Below are 23181 nucleotides of genomic sequence, written 5' to 3'. Positions count from 1 at the left end.
TTCTGATTTTTAGAATAATTTATGCTTTGTGATCAGTTTTTTTTTTATTGTTTTTCTTCATTTTTCTTTTCTTATTTTTTCTTTTTGTTAGTCAGAGACTGACAAAAAAGAAACACAAATTAACAAAATAAATAACTAAGATGACAGACAGAGAAGAAGTAATTTCACTGGCACGTTGTCAGGACCCATTAATGAAGGAGATGATGAAGAATAATTTGTGTTTTTTACTATTAGATTGATAAATTCTTCTTTATAATTAAAACCCCAAATAAGGAGCTTAAGTACAGATAAATTTTAATTAAGTGCACTAAGGGCAGAACAAAAAACTTTATTAGAAATTTGGAATTAAATATATAAACTCTGATACACAATTTAAAGAATATGAAACCACATATATTGACCTTAAAGAGTGAGAGGTATACAAGAAAAAAACCAAAACACATACACACACACACGCAGAGTCTCACCATGAGTGCGTACGTCAGTCCCAGCCCCACCAGACCAGTGGACAGCTGGTTGTAGAGAGAGTTAGTGATGGAGGCGACAGCTGCCACCAACACCACACAGGCTCCAATATACTCCTGCAGACACAGAGATAATGTCAATGTTACAGCAACCAGACAATGCATCACTGAATAATTCAAACAAGTAAATACAATAAAACCAAATCCATTACTATATATCAGTTTACTGCCATTACACATGATAAAGAAGGACAAAAAGCTCTGTGCGTGTTTTGTTCTGCATCTGTGCACATGAATCCATAAACATGTGGCAGTTTTCTCCTCTGCTGCTGTGAAACATGAGCCGTGAGCAGTCGATACATAAAACATCACACGAACACGGATGTATCTTTACTGTGATAAGAAAAATTCAATTTTTCAGTGTCCCAGCAGAGGGAGTAGTTATTCAGCAACATCGACGCAAACGTGAAGCAGCTGCTGCTTGACAAACAGTAAATAGGACTGATGCAAATTTAAATAACTGAACTAATCATTACCATGCGGACCTCCAGCCAGCGGTTGGCTGCTGTGAGGAAGAGAGAGGCGATGTTGTTGGCATCAGTGAACTGCAATAACCTCTGCCTGAACCTGGGCTCGTACCTGTCAACGGAAAAAACAAGACATGTCCTGAGAGTCCATCTGCCTGAACTTTGTGCTGCCATGTTGCATCCCGACTGACAGTTACAGCAATAATGAGGAAACTTATTTTATATTCTCTGAATTATTAAACATAAGGACTTGTATTTTCAGTGTTAGATACAGTATATTATTACTCTTATTATGTCACATCAGATACTGGACTATCATGGTTGTACATAAATGTGTTAGACTCAGATTTAAAGTGAACTCAGAGACTCATTTGGGGACATCTATTTATCTAATTCAACCCCTCAAAGACTCTGACAGTGCGTACTGTATAAAGTAATAATTACCTGAGCGCCCTTATAGTGGTGAGACCCTCCACTGTCTCAGAGAAGTGGGAGAGTAAAGGGAGCTGGGTGCTGTCTTCCAACTGCTGCAGGTCCCTAACCAGTAGACAGAGGACACAGCAGAGACGGAAATATCAACTGTAGCAAAGTTCAATTAATTCAAAAGTCATAAGGTTGGAAGGTGAGGATGATGAAATATCAAAAAACACCATGAGATTAGGCTTTAACATTTTGCAAAAAGGTCACATAAAGGACACATGTAAAATACACTTCTATACACAAAAACTCAGCCACATTACATTAAGTTTTTGACACAATTTAATGTAGAAATAGGTTCAAAGAACAGTTAAATAAGATGAAAAAGCACTATGATATGTATCCTACCCTCTGCAGCCACTTGCACTGGACTGATGGACAAAACTGCGGGTTTACACACTGCAGCATGTTCATCATTTATGTAAAAAAATAGCACTTGAGCACTGATGAAACCAAGAGCAAAAACACAAACCTTAAATTCTATTAGGGCATTTAATTCATGTCTCTTAACTCTAATAAGGGACTGTCTCAACTCTTACATTATTTGTTTAGCAGTTTAACTCTGTATTATTTAAATGTACATGTAATGATCTAGATATATTGGAGAAATACCTAAAAAGTCAAATTCAAATATGTTGAGTAGTAAATCAGTCATTAAAAGCCTGTCCTGTGTTATTTGTGTGTAATTTGTTGAATGTAAAAGTCATAAAGGTCATAAATAACTCCTTGTTCTCAGGAACAACACAAGGATGTGAGCTCGCACTCCTCAGCAGAGGCTACAGCCCTGGTTTACAACACTTGATGATGAGAACATACAGTCTGTCACATCTGTCTTGTGTACCTGGAGGCCACCCGGAAGTATTTCTGGATGAAGTAGCAGGCGACGGCCAGCGGCAGGAGGGCAATGAGGAAGACCGGGGTCACATAGGAGATGACGCCCAGGGCGGACACACACAGCAGGGTGGAGCGGGAGAGGCACTCCAGGGTGGTGGGGATGTGCTGGTCGATGGTGTTTGTGTCTGTGGAGAACCTGTTGAGGATGCTGCCAAGTGGAGTCGTCTCAAACAGCCTGGGGCCATGAAAAAGATTTCTGTTATGTATATATGTTATATAGGGGCGGCACGGTGGTGCAGTGGTTAGCACTGCCGCCTCACAGCAAGAAGGTCCTGAGTTCGATCCCCCAGCTCCCCGGCTGGAGCAGGGCCTTTCTGTGTGGAGTTTGCATGTTCTCCCCGTGTCTGCGTGGGTTCTCTCCGGGTTCTCCGGCTTCCTCCCACAGTCCAAAGACATGCATGTTAGGTTAATTGGTGACTCTAAATTGCCCGTAGGTGTGAATGTGAGTGTGAGTTGTTGTCTGTCTATGTGTCAGCCCTGCGATGAACTGGCGACTTGTCCAGGGTGTACCCTGCCTCTCGCCCAATGTCAGCTGGGATAGGCTCCAGCAGCCCCGCGACCCTTACGGACTAAGCGGTTACAGAAAATGAATGAATGAATGAATATATGTTATATAGTAATATATATCTGTTTATACATGTGTGTGTATGTAAGTGTGTGTACATGCAGGTGTGTTATGTGTATGTAAGTGATGTCTCCTGGGTTTTGTGTGAGGACAGCAGATGGTGCTCTGAGTAATGGAGCAAAAAAAAGGTGCTTTTAACTGCATTTCCTCTTTTAAATGATCTGTTTTAGTACACACACGATCAGTGAGCACACATCTCGCTCTGTCTCACACACACACACACACACACACACACACACACACACACACACACACAAACGTTGTACCTCATAGGGGCCAGTATGATCTTGTTGAGCAGGTTGTGGTGGAGCTCCTTGGCTACTTTGAGGCCAGTCCACTCCACAGCCACAGAGGTGGCCAGACACAGGACGATGCCCAGGCAGCACAGCACGCTGAACACCGACAGATACCACGTGTGACTGAAGCCACAGTCCTACAGTACAGAAAAACACGTGCAGAGGTTATTAAAGACATGACTGTAACTCTGAGTGTGTGTGTTGGTGTGTGTTTGAGAGCATAAGAGAGAGCGGGGGTGTTCCCGTCACTCAGTTTGCTTGTCCTGTAATTATAAGCTTAATTAAACGCCGAGGCTGGTTAAAAATTAGCTCTCTAATGTGACAAAAGCCAGTGGAGCTTTAAAAGCTGATCTGCTCAGATTCTCCATTTTCTACTCAACTTACCTCCTACTTCTTTTTATGTTTTGGTTGATTCCCTTTTGTTAGTATTCATATGTATTCAAAAAAGCCATTTTCACCAGATAAAATATTTATTCATGATATCATTCAAATACAATCCACTGAAATCCAATATGGATTAATTAGGTCAGAATTCAACCCTTGTATTTTGTATCAGGACGCCAAGTCTTAACCATTTAATTCTGCGTGAAAGGCAATCACACAGAGAGGTCGCAGAACCCCTGGCAGAGCCTGAAGTATGCAACGTTTAATGAAGAAGAACCACAGAGAACATCTCCTGACACCACACCTAATGCTAACACTGGAGGCGGGAGGTGATGTAGGAGTCAGAGGCATTGTGGGATTCGTGCAAGCAGATTGAATAAGCACATGATTTTATGGGCCACCTACGTGAATGGGATCGGTCGTGACCATGAATAACGGGACGGTAAAGAGAACATGTGACTATAAATTACTTCTGTACCTGCCTGAAAAAACAGTTTTTCAAGTGAATATCTGAATTAATGACTCAATTTTCTCATTTATGAGGGCCGCTTTTCACATTTGTGATATTAAGCCAAATTAAGCCAGTTTTATTTATGTAGCCCAAAATCACAAGCCTCAGAGGGGTTTACAGTTTGTACACTGTATGACTCCTTTAGACTTTCATAAAGTTCATAATGCCAGACAATTATTTTTAAGAGGATTCAGATTTTATTAAGCGGGGCTGTATGAGGTATATAGTTCTGGTGTAGGAATTAAGCAATGTGTTGCTGTGGACAGGGTCAGCAGCAAAACTAATTTTAGCCGCCTAAAAAAATGATTATCAGTACATTTAAAATATTTTCATTATTTTACCTTACCATCAGACAACCTTTTCCAACAAGAAACTGTTGTTATACGAGCCAAATATCGCTCTCTCCAAAGTAACCAAACTCCTTTGACAAAAATTTTACCTCGCAGAACACAGAAGTTGTTGGTCTGCCTCCACTGTTGTGTTATTGTGTGACTTGGTGTTTTAAAAGATTAGTTTGCATCCACCAATGCCACAACAAACCAGCCAATCAAAGCAGTGGTAGATGAGCAACTCCCAGGTTCTGCAAATTAAAACGATGACGAGAGTGATATAACAGCTTGTATAACAGTGGTTTCCCATCGGAAAAAGGCTGACGGCAAAGTAAAATGGTGAAAATGGTCTAATGTGGCGTTAACTTAAATCAGTATCGTTTTCTTTTTAAGTGGCTACAGTGTGTGTGTTTACTAAGTTACTGCTGACCATGTTCGCAGCAGTACATCGCTTAGTTTCCTACACTTGCTGCTCGCTGTTTCCCAAACTGGGGGCATACTGTCTACTGTAGGTAAGATGCTATGGATAAATACCTCTTACAACCTCCACTTAATAAAGTCTGAACTATCCCTTCAACTTAAATGTTTCAATTCTGTCTGTAAATATATCTGAAATGTGCATGGTTTGTGTAATTCTCTTATTGTTCATTTATTTCCAGTCAAGACACAAACTGTGCAGATCAAGTGCCTTTACAGTGAAGGGAATATTTAGTTTTCAGACTTGCGTCCATCCCCTGAGACAGCAGCCTGCCAGTTACATGAAGTGTTGTGTTTGATAGCAGAACAGGACTTCTGAGTGTCCCCACATGGATTAGTCTACAGGGCAGCGGAGATTAGATAAACCTGGCAAACACACACACACACTGAAGCTCAGCCAAACATGATGTCCTCTGCATTCATGCGACAATGTCTCTGCACTTAACAGTGTGTGTGTGAGGAAGAAAGAGAGGAGCGCACTGTCTGTACTGGAGGAGAACACGTTAACCTGCTGTCCTCAGACCTCCAGCTGACTCTGTCTTTAGCCTCCACATGACCGTCTACAATGTGACCTGGCATTTCAGTTCACAGGACACACACACGTAAAAACAAAGACACGTGCATTTCACACATAACTATTAATAACAGAGCTTCTTTGCAGGGCCTGGAAAATGATAACCTGCCGAACAGCTGCTGTGGCCCCTGACATGTGAACGATGCAGCTTAACGTCCGCCGGTATATTTATATTGTGTTTCTGAGCATGTGTGTGTTTTCTGTGTGTGTGTGTGTGTGTGCTATACTGGAGCAGAGGGCACTGAAAAAGATGAGCTCAAAACTGAACGCAGATTATATAAAAATGTTTATGCAGGTGAAATGTTGTCTTTCACTCGCTCTCACATGCTTCTGCATTATATATTTATATGATTTCTGCAGCCATGTTTACATAAATTAAATCTCTAAATCTTTCCCAGCAGCGCTCCCTGAGCTGTCCTTGCACATGCTGCTCTTACAGTAACCGCAGTAAACATCCTTTTATAAACAGCGTTTTCCTTCTGACACAGAGACTCCATCAGTGCATTCTTGTGTCTCTAACATGCAGATGAGTCCGAGCTGCAGTTGCTGCGGGGAGTGATAGCGAACGCTCCATCTGGAGCTGGCAGCGTCTGTGTTTGTGTTTTAGGTCAGCTGAGATTCACGGCAGAATCAGTGAGAAAAATATTATGTAATTTCACCCCGGCCTGTTTTCAAGAAAATAAGATAAATAAGATTGTTTCCTGTTTTTAGATACATGAGTTTGTGTTACTGCAAATAAGGGCTGCAACTAACATGACTTTCATTATTGTAAATCATATTTGAGATGTATTGATTAATCCCTTGGTCTATAAAATGTCAGAAAATAATGAAAAATGACTGGGAAAATTCCAGTCCACAGTGATTCCCTGAAATTGTGTGATTTGTCCTTCTAATGGTCCAAAACCTAAAGATATTCAGTTTATTGTCACATAAGACAATGTTCCACAAACCTTTCTAGCCTGTGATTCTTCAAAATAAAAGTAATTTATTTATATATCACCTTTAAACCTTCATCTCACATAAATGCATTTTTAGGACCTTAAGATCTAAAACTATCTAGTATTTAACCAAAAAAGATAAAAATTAAAATCTGTGCAGTGAAATTCTGCAGGTTTTTCTTCTTTATTATTCCAATACACATCGTGTGAACATCTCAGATTTATCCTTTGAACCAGTGGAGGGATCTTGACCCACAGGTTGGGTATCACAGATATAAGGCACAAGAGGAAGGCAGCAAATCCTCATTGAAAAGCTGCTACTGTTTCATTTATGTCTCCTTAAAGGCAGCGAAACATAGAAGACTGCCCACAATGCAGGACCTAGTCACACACTTGGTCTTAGTTACTCTGGGCCGGAGTAATAAAGTGACGGACTGGGAGCAGCTGTGGAACACCAAAGGTGAGAGAAAGTTTTGTTTGCCTGCTATAATGAGAGGACCATCATGCTTCCCCATTTTCCACACAAAGTTTTGTTTTGGATTGTCTGCATGTTTAATGTCAGCAAAATGAACTGTCGTTGGAGCACTGACACAAAGCGGCAACAGATCAAGGAGAGGGGGCTGGCTGAGTGTCGAGCACTGGATCAGGGCCGGAGCAGAGAGGAAACAGGTGGGACCACACAGTTTTCCAAGACCTGGAAACTGCTAGACAAGCATATGTCAAGTGTCCAAGGGTTGCGTTGTCATGACATAAGTAACTGTAACGGATTAACATTACATTTATCTTTTAATCTAACAACATTTAACTAGTTACATGTAACTAGTTATCCCCAATACTGCTAGTAAGTGAATGTTGTTTTTAGGCTAGCAGTTGAGGACTTGCGGCTTCTACTTGCCGATTAAGAGGAATGAGGAGTCAGCTGGTGGTATAGGTTATATAGAGGTTTCATATATGAATCACTGCAACCATGAGACGTCCTTGACCATGTAAATGTGCACAAAAAATCCTAGGCTAATGCACACATGCTCACTTGACTTAATGACCCAACAAACTGCTGATCAACACAGAGACAAAATGTTCTGAAGGCAACAAATCATCTCAATCAATCATTAACAGTCTCTCACCTGAACAACGGTACAGTTTCGAGCTGTGGCATCAATCTTGGCTGTGATGACGCGCGATGTCCAATGCGCCAGCCAGTAGTCGATGGCAACCATGAGAGAGTGTTTGAGGAGCTGTGACAGCAGGAGCAAGGTGAGCAGGAGGAGCCCGGCAGAGGACAGGTAGATGCCACAGGAGCGCCAGGGGATGGTGGCACGCTGACGCATCACTTGCGAAAGATTGTCATCTTCGTCACTCTCCACGGATTCCTCTGGGGTCAAGACAGAGACGGGTTCAAATGTTTCAGACTCTTAGTTTAGTTTAGATCAGACTGGTACAGAAGAACAGCGGTGCTTGCAGTTTTTTATGCCATTATCTCAAGATCACAAGCTCATTATTTCACTTGAAAAAAACAAGCCCTGTTATTTTAAGATAACGAGATAATCAGCCTGTTATCACAAGAAAATAAATGGTTGCTTCCTTCACATGATATAATGTTTATCAGAGATCAGGAGAGCCATGACAGCATGAATATAGAGCTGCAACTAACAATTTTCATTGTCGATTAAATCTTTTGATTATTTTCTCAAGTAATGGATTAGTCATTTGGTCTATAAAATGTCAGACAATACTGAAAAATGTTGATCAGTGCTTCCCAGAACCCAAGAAGACGTGCTCAAATATTTTGTCCACAAAGATATTTAATTTACTGTCTTAGAGGACTAAAGAAACTAGAATGTATTCACATTTAAGAAACTCGAATCAGAGAATTTTGACTTCTTCTTTAAAAAATCATGTAAAACAATTATCAGTGTAGTTGCCGATTAATCTAATGCTAACTAATCGCTTAATTGCTTAATCAATTAATCATTACAGCGCTACATGCATATATGGCATATGACATTTTTGAGTTCTCAACAATTATTTCATGATCTTACATCAGAAATTTTCTCATTATCTCAAGAAATCAGCCTGGTGTTATCTCGAGATAATGAAACAATTAACTTATGATCTTGAGATAAACGGCTGTTCTCTGCATCAGTAGATTAAGACAGAGTTATAGATTTATTTGGTGGAAAATGAATGAATTTAATCTTTGGAAAATAATATAACTGTGCCCTTACAGAGCTGTTTTTTCTTACTTGACTTTAAAGATTTCTGTACTGTATTCTCCTCTGCTGTGACTCACTGCTCATCTGCTCTTTGACATTTCTCATGTCCCTCCTCCTACCCTCCTTCCTAGATATTTCACTATCTTCATTTACTCTCTCTGTCCTTTCACACGTCTCAGATTTCATCCTCCTGTGTCTCTATGGAGAACCACTACTTGCACACAGCAGTAAAGAAGAGATAAGAGAGAAAGAGGGCCAAAGGAGAGGAGAAGCCACAGAGAAAAAGGCTACGGTATCTCTATTCATGTTCTTCTACACCAAGCAGATGCTCATTCCTATGAATGGGGTGTAGCCATGACACACTGACCGGGGTTGTTATCAACCTCTCACCTCCTCCAAACCCCTGATGTAAATTTATCACATCACATCATGCGGCAAGCTTTGGAGCATGAGGCTGCATGTGGGAGTCTGGGAGGCTCAGACAAGGTGGGGGCAGAGAGGAAGCAGCAGGAGAGTAAAGGAAGAAAAGAAAGGAATGCTGCCATTGTCTACTGTAAATCATGCTGGCATTAAGTAGGTTTTAAGAAGCAGGAGTGACACATGTTTTAGGAAAAAGTGAGGAAAAGAAAAGACTAAATGGATGATTCTAGGATGGAGTGAGAAGCTGACACAGCTGCGGTGTGCTTGCAGCGTCACGATGCCACAGACTTTCTTAATTTTTTCTTTTTTTCAGTCCATGCTTTCTGGCCACACCTGCTCGATCGAACATGAAGGCAGCAGCTGATGCTGGAGCCATCGCACAAGTCCACGCAGGGTTGCCATCAGCACACGGGAGACAACACAGAACACAGATAAAGAATACAGCCAGTGCACCTTAGCACCTCTGACTACAGCTGCACATTCAACAGCAGAGACACACACACACACACACACACACACACACACACACACATATATAAAGGATCAGATTCAGTGTTTGGCCACAGTAGGAGGCCGCCAGAGAGGGTGGTGTCAAATGTGGTTACTGAGGAAGTCTAAAAAGAGGCCAAGACACCGAACTCAGAGAGAATAAAAAGGTTTAACACCCATGTAATGTTTGCTTTACAAACACAGGAGAGAGCAAATAAAGAACTAGAGACAAGAGTGAAAAGCAGGGAATTTGTATTTGTGGTCATTGCAAACATTAGTGTTAGCATTAAAGGTATAGCTTAGATTATTTGAAGAGGGGTTACATGAGGTACTTAACCATAGTTAAAATGTTACCTAGAGTAGATGCCTGTCAAGAAGAGGAGGATAAGAGAGGCAGAAGTACCAGCACAGAAGTGAAGAGAGAAAAATCAGCATCAGTATCAGTTTAAGTATATGGCATATTTGAAATATTTCCCTATTTCCCTTTTCTTTGCTGTCAGACAGACGTTTCTGCTGGGAAACTGTCGTTTCGTGAGACAAATATCACCCTCTCTCACTCAACCAGATTCGTTTGGCAGAAACAGTAATTTCACCTGCTGCGTTGACCAGTTAGCTTGTTTGTGTTATTATGTAACTTCAGTCAATCTGAACTAACTGATCAAGGCAGCGGCAGACCTGCAACTCCTGTGTTCTGCGAGGTGAAGAGCGATATTTGGCTTATGTTTCCTGCCAGAAAGGGCCGTCTGACGGCAAGTAAAGTGGAGAAAATTTTCTAAATATAGCATACACTTCAACTGTTTACTTTTTTAGGTTGCTGACCAGTACATTGCTTTGCTTCCTACACCAGAATTCCTGCTGCGGCCCCATGTTGACTGCCATCTGCTGTAGTGATACACTGACTATGGACAAGTACCTCAACCCCACTTCAAAACATCCAAACTATCCTTTATAATAAAGCTTAAGCTTCAATGTAACAGGTGCTGCTGATCAGCAAATATACGCAACAGAAAAGGTAAATGATACCCCACCTTTATCATTCTTATCACTATACACACACATATTTACAATATAATCAGGCTGAAGTCAGTTAAACACTGACTGCAATCATCCACACATGTATTCAAAGTTAATCACATGTAATCAACGTCTCACCTTCCTCGTCCTCTTCGGTCCTGACAGCCTCTCTGGAGTACATCGCCCTCCGCAGGTTCTTCCTCTCCAGATCTGTCATACTGGCTGCCACCGTCTCCTGCAGGAGACACAAAGATAAACAACTGTGCTGGGATGCATAACTCAAGTTTGTCCCTTAAACAGAATATTTTCCTAAGATAAGGGCTTTAATTAGGAGTGTTGCATGTCTCTTTCTCCAGGTGTTTAGACTAAGGTTTTCACAGCATTTCACAGCATCATAATACAGCACATATGCACTGTATTTACCATGGCTGCACTTATCTCACATCCTTCTTTAATGTTACTGGACAGCATTATTGTCAGTTGTTATCTCACCACCAGCAGCCATAACAAACACACACAAGCAGAAGACACGGCGAGAAATAACTGACAAAATCAAAGTGAGAAATCTGTTGTGAAACAAATCATAGATTAAGTCATGAAGAAATATGAAAATATGAATTATGTTTAAGTTTGGCTGGTGAGGCACTCCTTTAGCTCAGTTGGTAGAGATGTGCCCCATGTGCACATGGAGCGTTGATTCTCCGCAGCAGCCACCAGTTCGACTCCTGCCTGTGGCCCACATGCTGCAGGTGTTCCCTCTCTCTCTGCCCCCTTCACTGTCATATTTTCAGCTTTCCCTGTCAAACAGCAAATATGCTTATCAAATATAATCTAGCTAGCCACAAAGTTGCTAATGCTAACGTCACATCTATAAGAGGTTGCCCACCGCTCATGGTGTTTTCTGTGTCCTGAAAAATACATCCTGGCATCTCCTCTTCAGTCAACATAAATTCAGCCATTGTCTTTAGTTCTGCAAATTATTTCACTTGTAAGAAAATGTGTGGAAAATGGTTGAAATGGACTTTCTAGCAAGAAGGACTTTTTCTCGAGCAAGATCCTTAAGAAATCCTGATGGTGATTTTACGCAACTAATATTTTCCTCTGTTTAAGGGAAAGATTAGCCTAAGCCTAAAGCCTACAGACTACAGTCTTGAGACATTAAGCAGACATCCAGGTAATCAACGTTTCATCCAAAAGCAGTAATGGATTGTTTGCACCTCTCCTAAATCTATAAACTCTTGAACCAACTAAAGCAAACATTTAAAAAGTCATTAAGGACTCATTATCACTTTGAATGCCATGTCATTAATCACCTTCTCAAACTCCTGGTCCTGTCGGTGCATCAGGATCTTCCACTGCTCAAAGAGTTCAGGCTCAGAGTTCTGGATGTCCTTCAGAGTCCCCTCAGTCTGGATGGTGCCATCTTTCATAGCAATGATCTAATGAAACACAGAGAGAGAGAAGGCGAGAGAGAGAGTTGAAATGCAGTCTTTAGTTTTGGCTGAGACTGGAAATCGATCTTTATGCCCTTCGGGATCTTTCTGAGATAAACTGTCTGCAGTCCAACTGAAACAATGATAATGTTTACATCATGAATAATATAACAGCATCACAAACTGACATACTTATCAATTACTGTGGCAATAAAAGAGTAAAAGGGTCTGTAACTGTACAGTGCAATGCAATCAGTTAAGATAAGAGCTGCAAATATCTTTCATTCACACACACACACACACACACACACACACACACACACACACACACACACCCTGGTCTTACCCAGTCTGCGTGTGGTAGATACTGAAGTTTGTGTGTAACCAACACCACCGTCCTCTTCTCCTCTCTCAGGAGCTTGAGGATGCCGTCCTGCATTAGATGGTCACTCAGGTGGATGTCCAGGGCAGAGAAAGGGTCGTCCTACAAAATACACAAACAGACATGAATAAAAACTGCAACAGAAAACATCCTGACTGTAAAGATCACAAACTGGCATCATGGGATGAATCTTGAAAGCAAAACAAAACCATGAGGAAGTTTAAAAGCCCTAAAAAACCTAAACTTTACATCTAAAGTATTTCTCTATAACACTGAATATTTATGACTGAGTTAGTGAAGGGAAATAAACTCCCTTAGCTCTTATTTCTTAAGAGCTTCGTTCCCAAAAACTCATTTCATTTGCTTCATTTGGACTGTGTTGGTGTGGTTTGATTAGATTTGTATCCTGACAACATCAGGAAACTCACATCTGTCATCACTTTAATTGACTTGAATGTTCATAAACTCCAACTGGTGCATGGAAATACATGACTTTTTTTTCCAACTGAACCCAACCCACTTCATAATGAAATAATACACTGAAGGCTTGGTAACTCATAAATGGTGAGAAACTATGAGAAATTACAGTCAGACAAAATGACCTCCTCCTCTTTACTTCTGTGGTCTGATGCATTTTCAGGACAGCTGATTGACAGAAAATTAATCTGAAACTAATGCCAAAAAATATATGATTGTGGTGCTAGAAATGCAAGGATTCATTTATTTTGTTGCCATGTAACAGTAAATTCAGTATCTTTAGACAGTGAGACAAAACAAGTGGACAGATGACACCATGGTGGCCTCTGAGAAACTGTGAAAACACTTCTCTTCCACCAGGAATGAAACATGATATATAAATTAAGTTTTGCTTTGCTTCTCTGTTTTTTATCATTTCAGATAGACTTACAGATTCATCGATAATGTGGCAGCCCTAGTTACAAACATTATACAACATACAAAGTGATTTTTAATAACTGAGAGGTAGTAAAATCCATCAAGAAATTGCCTTTTCAAATTGTCAGAAGAAAGTTGCATTTAGCTTCTCTGCAGCTGCAGGGTCGAAGACAGTGTGTTGCTATTTTAGTCACGTAGGAAGGCATCAAAAATAGAAGCACTGTTTCACTGTGAATGCTGATACTGTCTGCTAACAAGGCTTATTTAAGGTGCAGTCTGACAACAGAAAAAGCTGCTTGATCACTCACCAGAAAGACCAGGTTGGTCTGCTGGTACAAGGCTCTGGCGACACTGATTCTCTGCTTCTGTCCTCCTGACAGGATGATACCCTGCAGCACAAGGGGGGAAACAAGAAACTCTCACTATCAGGTTCTACTACAAAGAGGAATGAACATGATTGTATCCATAGATGCCTTTGGCACTAACAAAGGAGTAACAGAGGAGATTACAGTTTATTTCACTGCATTACTGGTGCATGACGAAATCAAACACGACAGTGCTCTGTCTGAACAGGGTCAGCGCAGCTCCCTACACACGAGCATCAAATCCTCGCTTCACAGTTATGATGACAAAAGGCTCTGCAGTACAGCGAGCCACAGCAGGAGTTACGTCTAGATCCAGAAAATAATAAGGCCACAGAGGAAATTTTGCTGTGATACTGACCCGCTCTCCGATCTCTGTTTGGTCCCCCTGTGGAAGGATGTCGATATCAGCCTGAAGAGAACAGGCCTCGATGACAGCTTTGTATCTGATGGCACAAACAGAGGCAGGACAGACAGATGAGGACAGACAGCAGCTGGTAACACTAGCCAGAAGGAAGCTCTGGATCTGCTTATTATTAACCTGTTCGCTAATAATCTTTATTATTAATTATTCATCTGAATTATAGATTATATTATATATAACCTGCTGTTTTATATGCATAACACAACCCATAAAAGTCTCAGAAGGAAACCATGAACACTGAGATGAAAAGAGTCTCAGCAGCCTCTGTGGTTTCATTTGAAGGATTTTGCTCTGAGTGCTTAATCATACATGGTTCAACAACAGAAAGAAACAGAATAAGATTCAGATAGACAGACGCACAATAGAAACTAATTTCATCTGTTCATTTAGATTTATCATCATTTCTATATTATTCATATGGAGCTACCCACATGATCTTCAAACTACAGTAGAAATGCCACATGTCAGGCTGACAGTTCTTCATTTGCTGGAGCCTTGAGCATATGGTGTCCTAGAAATATGGGTTCATGGCCCAGAAAAGGTTGATTAACCAAGTTTTAAACAGGCTGGATGATGTGTCTGATTTTCCCGACTTATGAATCTTACATATCACACTTCTCCATGCAAAAATGTATGAATCTACACAGTCACTTGCATGGCTAAAGTTCACATAAGTAAGACAGAGTAGACACACCTTAATCTAAAAGTCCTGTAAGAGGACAAGTTGACAGGAAAACATTATGTTAACAGGACTAAAAGTCTACAGTATGGTAACTGAATGTCCCTGTTTGTCTGGGATTGTCCTGGTTTCAAGTCCAAGTCCTGAAAAATATCTAGAAAACATTCAAATGTCCCAGTTTTCAACATTTGAAAGTTTTCAGTAAAATTAATCAGGCTTGGCTCTAAACAGTGTCATAAAAGAATACACTGTACCCTCAGTTTAATATTAAGCTTAAGGTGTTAGGTCTGAGGTGCAAGAACTATGATAAGCTGGTACTGCAGCCCAAATTAGCTAGAAAACAGTCAGCAGGACAGAACAGTGGGAGGAAGAGAGATGTAGAGGTGTGAAGAGACAGACAGAAAAGACAGCGAGGACAGGCAGGTAAAAGTTCGGCAAACATCTTCTTTTTATAGCACATCTCCACAGCAACAAACCACAATGCTCCATTAAACATATTTTATAAAATTAGTCCATCGAATGCATCCATGAAGAATGAATGTAAGCAGCTGACCTTTTAGAAAGACCATTTGTTGTGAAGTTGAAAGCAGTGAGTGTGTGCAGCTGTGTTTGAGTGAAAGAAAATGTGTGTGTTTTAGACGCAGGTGAAAAAAGTATGTTGCTGTGCCAGGAGTGAAACTCTACCTCTAGAGACTCTACACAACACCAAATGAGAAACCACACACCTTGAGTCAAGACCAATCCTGGCTTTAGGTGTCTCACTGTCCAAACAGTTTATTTAGGATGTCATCAACAGGCTCGCTTTTACTGGACTGCTGAATTAAGGCATCAACACATCCAGTTTACCACAGCGGCTATAGAGAACAGGGCCCCGTTTCCCAGAGCCTTCGTAGCGCTACGTGCGTCGTAAGTTGTATTTTAAGGTCTCCCTTAAAGTTGTCCCAACTCTGGGAAACAGCCCGTAACCTTAAGGGAGACCTTAAAATACAACTTATGACACACGTAGCACTACGAAGGCTCTGGGAAACGGGGCCCAGAGCGTTAGTAGATCTATTTTGGCTTAACAGCTTGGCATGAAAATACATTGATTTCTCTGTAACTGTAACTGGAAACTCTAAATGTCATTTGAAAGAAGAATGTCCTCGGACAGCTGGTTTTATAGTGATTATGGGCGTCACAGTGACAACACTGAAGCAACAAGCTCTATAATTCATGTAGAGAAGAAAACCTACACACTAGTGTTGCCAGATGGAAAATACAGCATTGTCATACTGCAAACTCAAACTTATCTTATGATAACAAAATCAATCCGATTTACTGAAACAGCCTGGGAAATAGCCAAGACACTACATTGAATGACAAAACTATGCCATGTGCACCATATTACAGGTTCTAATGCAAGCAGGCTCTGTCTGCCCATGTCTTTATCAGCACTTTGCTCATTTTTGTGTGTGTATAATGAGTTATGTAAATATATTTCTGGTTGTGGTGCCCTGGTGGCCTCTGGGTTTGCAGCATCAGCTGCCTCTGTTTGAGTCGGCCAGGGACCTGTGCTACATATCGTTTCACATCTCTCTCTTCTAATTTTTTATCATATCTTTACTGTTGACTCTGATAAAATCATAAAATGCCAAGTGGGCTTGTATGCAGTATAATAGGTGTATTGCATACTGTACAAGACGGCCGACACGCCCCCAGTTTGGAGAAGCAGACAGGGTACTGGCATAGAAAGCTCAGAATGAGCTGCCGTGAACAGGTAGATTCAGAATACTTTCACTGTTGTACGTCACCCTCAGACACAGGAAACTGCTGTTATAATAAGCCAAATGTTGCTCTCTCCAAGTCAACCAAACTCCAGTAGCCAGTCTGCCACTGCATCCATTTGTTTGTGTGACTGTGGGACTTCAGTGTTAGTTCGGACACCTAAGTCACACAATAACAAAAACGAATAAACCAGTTCAGGCAGTGGTTGACAAGCTACTCCTGTGTTATGCGAGGTAAAATTACTGATACTATGGAGTTTGGTTGCTTTGCAGAGAGTAAAAGATACATATAACAGCACTTTACGGTCAGAAAATGCTGGCTGGTGTCAAGGTAAAGCAGTGAAAATATTCTAAAAATAGTGTACACTTAACCTGATATTGAGTTTTCTAGGTGGACTTACAGACCCTGTCCATAACAGTACATTACATTTCTACTCTAGTACTCCCGCTCCCACTTTAAGCAATCCACACTGTCCCTTGACATCACATCTGTGTGCAGCACACTCTCAACCTGCACCCACTGAAAAGCTCAGCAGGATTTAAACCTCGACAGATTAAACCATCATACCATCAGTTTTTAAAACACTCAGTTCAGGTACGAGGTCTTACCTTGGTTTGATCATCGGCATCTCAAAGGTGATGTTCTCCACTACTGACGCATTCAACAGCCAGGGCTTCTGGGAAGCGTAGGCCACAGCGCCTCTCTTCCTACCAGAGATTTTAAAACACATGCAGAAGTGTTAAAACAAACAATAATCTGCTCTCTGTGTTTACTTCTTCATGAGTCTTAAGTTTCATACACACTGTTTTTTCACCCTCTGAAGCTGAGTTATAAAAATGTAAAAATAAGTTTAGTCAATAAAGAGCTGGTCCAGGGATCATTAACGACTGTGGTGTATTTGTGAAGCCAATATGATAGATAATCACTAGAATTGCTGCTGTTCTGCTCTGCTGATAACAGTGATGCGTATCCATGGAGACCACCTGATGTGTAGCATGGTGTTGTCTGAGCTCACCTGATGTCTCCGTCACCTGCTGCATCTCTGTCTGTGGGACTGCAGAGAAAACATCAAACAGACACACACACAAACATCAGATAAGCACTGAGATTGAAACAATTAATGACATGACAATCACTAACTCCTCCTTATTCCTGTAATGATTAACAACCCACACACACACACACACACACACACACACACACACACACACACGGTCTCCACTTCCCTCCCTATGGTAATCATACCACTGCTTAGCAGCCCAAACACAAACAGGCTGACCGCTGCCCTACATGAACACATCTATCATTAGCTGTGATCTTATCCTTCCTAAAAATAACTCCCACACCCCACTCCAACCTCCCGCCCCCACCCAGTTTTTCTTCCTGTAATTTGCTGAAATGGAAATCAGTGTCAGCCCATTTGGACTCCGACTCATTTGATCTAAATCATCGGGCTGAGATTAGTACGTCAGCACGCACTCTGTAGCTGTTGGGATGTTTGTTGGTGTTCACTGATATCTCGTTCATCATCTGCATGTGTCTCACTTTGAGCTGCCCTACTACTGCCAAGCCAGTGTGTCTGAGGTGAGAGAGGAATGATTTATGCCTATTAACTCAAATACTGTATGTACATGAAACATCTTCAAATGTTTGAATGTATGCCACTTTAGTCATTTTGGGGACCAAAGGCAAACCCAGACAAGGGGTCTAACTGAAGCAACCAAGTTAGTCAGGGAGCCCTGAGTGAATTAATCATCCTGATTGCATTTTAGAGTTTGGATTTTTAGGACATAATTAATTAGTGAAAAGGAAAGGAAAACAAAGGGAAACAAAGGGAAGTTTGTGATATTGATGTTGATTTCTTTCCTCTTCCTACAGGATGGCATGTTTTTTTTTCGCATTTCACAGACAGGAGACAAAGACTGAATAAGACGGACGGGAGGGTCGAGGTGGCACACACACTACGTGCCATCCTTGCTTCCTGTCGATAGCATCGTCTGTCCAAGATCCTGATTCTCAGTAATGACAGTCAAAGGGACAGGGTGAGCTGAAATTTAAACAATGAGCCACCTTGAAGCAAAAGTACTATTAAAGGCTCAAGTCCTGAGGAAAATGGAAAATTTCTCTGGGTTTTACAATCGTTGAAAATATCCGTGATAATATAAGTACACAACTGAACAGACTAAATACCATACATTTAGCATTTTTAGACATTTTAATGTGGAAATGTTACATGTTATAGGTGTAATAAACAAATAGTGTCAGTGTATATACAATCTGAGCTCTAAAATGACTTGGTTGTGGAGATGAAAAGGATTATTGGGGTAACTATATGGGCTGAGGAACTTAGGGAAACAGTTTTATTAAATGAAAATAGTTTAATTAAATGAATCTTGGCCTCACTAGACCATGAAAACAAACATGTCTGTCCTGTACTGTTAGTCAGCAGGCAGTTGTTGGTTGTGCCGACACTCACAGCCTAAAAACATTGTGCTATCAATAGAAACACAGAGTCAAATGTTTGATGTTCTGTCGGTGTCTGCTTAGACAGCGGCATCAGTCAGTGACAAGACACCACCGTCAAATGTTAGTTGGATATACTGCTGCCAAACTCAGGGTGACATGGATGCCTGTGAGTGTATGTTTGTGTGTCTGTGTGTGTGTGAGACCAGAGTGAAAATACAGTGAATGTAATGGTCACTTGAGTTACAAATGGAAATAATCACAAGCTAGCTGAGCAATTCCAAATTGTTCACAGAGATTTATTTATAATCCTGATTTATAGTGTCCACTTACATGCAACAGCTGAATCAAATGTCTTTCCTCTCTCTCAGAGATAGAGTCCTACACTATGTATTTACACGTATTTGTGTTGAGGAGTTACTCTCAGATCTTCACTGAAGTTTGAAATGTTCTGAAAGTGACTGAAAATACATGATGGCAATAATTTCTGTGATTGTGTTTGGGTGCTTGGGCATTTTTCCACTTTACTCTGAGCACTTACCTTTCATCTCCCTCGCACTCCAGGTTTGGCAGGCTGCAGATAAAAGAGAAAAAACATTATTAACAGAAGTGCATGCAACAGTTCTGCAGTTGTCCTCATCAGAAGTTGTAAAATACATTAAAAACTTCCAGAAGCTGGAGGGGAATTTTTGAAATCTGGCTATTTAATTTGAAAATTCACATAAATTCATATTTTTTTCAATAATTAAATGTCTCAAAGTGCACACACACATACAGAAGACACACACACTCACACATGCTCATAACCATTCACATTCAGAGTCAAAAATTCATTAAGATCTGACGTGTGTGGGGCTTTGCACATGCCCAGTAAGCACTGCAGTGTATTTTTAGGTTTAACAAGTTGACACCTCTCTCAGTCACCCTAAGAAGGTGACTCTGATCACGTGTGAGCACAACCAGAGAGCAGATTTACACCAGTTTACTGCAGCGGCTTTAAAATATAAGACCACAGCTGTTAGGAAGTGAACCAGTGGCTGACATTTAACAATCTCTGACATCCAACACACACACATGTAAATACCAACTGTCACTGACTGTGTAAAATAATAAAAAGAAATTGAAGTGGACAGTGTCAGCAACTCTATTCAGGAGGTGTTAAACCTGAAATTAAGCCCTGTAAATACCAGTAAAGGACAGTTTGTGAACATGTATGTATGTAAACATTTCAAAATAATTAGCTGTGTATTTATTTGGTTTTTTTTTTTCATTTAACTTTTTTTTACATTTAATAATTTTTTTTATAAAGACAAATAATGAAACTCAGTATTTTTGTAATTTTTCCAATTGAATTTTAGCAATTCTGTTTAATCTAAAACAAACAAACAGGGTAAAATAAAAATTCAAATAAAAGGAAAACAAGAGATTCCCAAAACAAACAGAGCAATGTTGTACTGTTCAGATGTCAATCAGAAAAATTAAGGAAAATAAAGAGACTAGAATTAACAATTAGCAACAAATGGATGTTTTTATCAAGTTTGAAGAAATTCCCTCAGGGCGTGCTTGAGATATTGTATTCACATATCGCATATATTAAATGTTACTTAAAATATAAATATTATTTTTTCAAATGTTTAAATTATGGTGAGCTCTTAAGCTTACTAATGTGTTGGTTGGCTTTTCATATTCTTGTATCAAAATATCTCAGAAATCTGTCAAATATTACAAAAATGAATGTGAAAGTTAAGTTGGAGAGAGTTTTAAAAACATATACTTTCTTTACATGACATTGGAAATTTCCTTGTCCAAGACTTCCTTTTTGTCGCATTTGAATTGTGCTTGTTTTCACTTTCAAAACAAAAACTCAGACAAAGACTGGGGAGAAAAAAATGAATCCTGTTTTTTGTTGTTGTTGTTTGTTTGTTTTTTTTGCTTTGTTTTGTTTTTAAGAATAAAAAGTTCTGATGTAAACATAAAAATCATCATGTCAAACATCAAATCTTTTTTCTTTTTCTCTTTTTGTAGGGGGATGGGAATTTCCATCAGGGTTAAACTGAGCAATTTCTAACAACACACAATGAAAACACCGCTTCAGAAAATGATCTCATCAGACCTCATCACCTAATGACACTTGAAGACACTGAAGCCTGAATGGACTCCTGATTGTCTTTATCCTGCAGCCATCATAAAAACAGGGTAATCACGCCGCAGCTGATGACTTTCAGATTTTATCTCTCTGGCTGAACCACTAAGGGCTTCTTCCCCCCTCACAGCGTCAGTCAACACCTTTGTGAGCTCAAGGTCGTGTTAGAGGAGAATTCACGAGGGAGTCGTACAAGATGGTTTCTATCAGCAGTGAGAGGCTCAAGTTTGATCATCAAAGCAGACTGAGGAGTTTCCACTTCCCATTTTCTAACTGTCTTCAATTAACTTAAACATCCATCATTAAAACTTTAAGTCCCCTTAATGATGACAGGGAGTAATGGAGCATGTTCACAGTGATGACCACGCCTGATAATGACTGATCGTGCTTGTCAACAAACAGTCATTTTATTCTCTTAAGAGAGTTTTTTCTTCACTCACGTTTCTTGTTCTTCAGTTCAATAACTGACAAAAAGCTACAGATAAGAAACTTTAATGATCCTCTCTGGTAAAGTGTTCTTTTCACCATCCACCACTACTTGACATGCAGTCGTATATTATTATATCGTTTCTATTTCAGATATCGCTTGGAATCACAACCTCGCTACCCAACCGGCTACACTGCCCTGCATTGATACTAAGATATTCAGCCTGCACTGCTTTGACTGGATACTGATGTCAAGATACAAATAGTCATCGACTTTAACAACAGAGAAATCTCAGAAGCTCCCTGCTCTGTGCCATATGTGGAGGGGGAGAGCAGATGGGAGAGGAGAACAACAGGAGCCAGAGGGAGCAGGTGTAGGGATCTCGCCAATCAAAATGGCGAGTTATGTTTGTGAAATATGGCAACTCAATACAACCCACTCACAGGTTTTATTAATCTAAGGCACGAGTTATACTTCAATGCGAGTACGTTAAGGCCCAAACACAGTGAAAGTGTCTGACGTGTGTTTTGAAGTACACCTATTGTTTTCAATGTGCACCTAAAGCACTATGAGGGACGTCAGATTATCATGATGCCACTACTCTGACCTTGTTTCGATTTTAGAGCACCAAATGAAGACCAAAGTCTTGTTTCTGCAGCATTGCTTTTTTGAGGAAGTTAAAGTGCTGATGGTTAAAAAAAGGTTGAAAAGGTTAAAAACAAAACAGAGAGAACAGAGAGAACAGAGAGAGCAGAGAGAGGGAAAGAGAAGGAGCATGCAAATATGGACAGAAGTGTTGATGTGATCATGAATAATCCCAATGTTACTGCACAGTCTCTGCTACCTATCTCTGCTCTGTGTTATGCCCCTCTCCTCATTGAGACATTTGTCCCTGTGCCATAAACTGTCCAGACGCTGTCTTGTCTTCCTCTCCTTAGTATTCAAGTTTGCTGTCTGCTGTATTATAAAACATTGTCAAACTGTTGTAAATTGTTGCTAATAACTAAGTTATCCTGGCTGTCTAATGCAGGAAACATGAATATTGTGCAGCCATTATATAAACTGATAATAATAATAATAATAATAATAATAATAATAATAATAATAATAATAGTGCTCAGAAACTGCAAACCAGGCAACACCACATGCTATGGAGGGCTCAGGCAGAGCGCTAAAGATGTGAACACCACCAGCTGATCAGTAACAGCTGATTCAGAGGCACCAACCACCTTCAAACAAGTAAATCAGGGGGGGTGTCTTTATGAATCTGACGAGCTTACACACTTTCTCATCTGATTAGTCACGCTGTTGACTCCTGCCAGGCACATGATGCTCTCAGTTGTCGTCTCATCTTATCTCAGTAGTTTGTATCTGCTGAGTTTTGTTCTGTGCTGAATATGTTGCATACTGTACCCTGAACCACCTGGACTCATCCAAGTGAAGCTATAAATGGGCCCTGATTGAAACACAGCACAACAACAACAACAACAGACATGGTGGAAACATAAGGACAAACTCCTCTGAATGTGTGTGAATGCTTTGGGTGGGCTTAGTCTAAATGACAGCTCCTTAGTCTCT

The 23181-nt window shown here is 40.4% G+C and overlaps 1 protein-coding gene across 3 annotated transcripts in view; it reads right to left on the bottom strand.

Annotated features, from left to right (window-relative positions):
- abcc8 (ATP-binding cassette, sub-family C (CFTR/MRP), member 8) overlaps window positions 1–23181 on the bottom strand; it is a 73617-nt gene that overhangs the window by 7762 nt on the left and 42674 nt on the right. For 2 of the 3 annotated variants that reach the window (XM_084733281.1, XM_084733282.1), the window contains exons 18-31: window positions 19575–19607; window positions 17586–17624; window positions 17179–17277; window positions 14065–14149; window positions 13650–13730; window positions 12412–12549; window positions 11946–12071; window positions 10771–10867; window positions 7621–7868; window positions 3254–3420; window positions 2310–2537; window positions 1436–1528; window positions 1001–1103; window positions 468–581 (exon numbers count right to left, since the gene is read on the bottom strand). In XM_084733281.1, the coding sequence (XP_084589407.1) occupies window positions 468–581; window positions 1001–1103; window positions 1436–1528; window positions 2310–2537; window positions 3254–3420; window positions 7621–7868; window positions 10771–10867; window positions 11946–12071; window positions 12412–12549; window positions 13650–13730; window positions 14065–14149; window positions 17179–17277; window positions 17586–17624; window positions 19575–19607 (1651 nt within the window). Of the gene's footprint in view, window positions 1–467; window positions 582–1000; window positions 1104–1435; window positions 1529–2309; window positions 2538–3253; window positions 3421–7620; window positions 7869–9462; window positions 9531–10769; window positions 10868–11945; window positions 12072–12411; window positions 12550–13649; window positions 13731–14064; window positions 14150–17178; window positions 17278–17585; window positions 17625–19574; window positions 19608–23181 lie in introns of all 3 variants that reach the window. The other variant, XM_084733283.1, reaches the window with a different exon arrangement.

The sequence above is a fragment of the Lutjanus erythropterus genome, chromosome 13 (genome assembly GCF_056507025.1).
Source record: "Lutjanus erythropterus isolate fLutEry1 chromosome 13, fLutEry1.hap2, whole genome shotgun sequence".
NCBI classification, from domain to species: Eukaryota; Metazoa; Chordata; class Actinopteri; order Lutjaniformes; family Lutjanidae; genus Lutjanus; species Lutjanus erythropterus.
The sequence above is the reverse complement of the archived record's forward strand: the minus strand, read 5'-3'. Positions and strand labels throughout refer to the sequence as shown.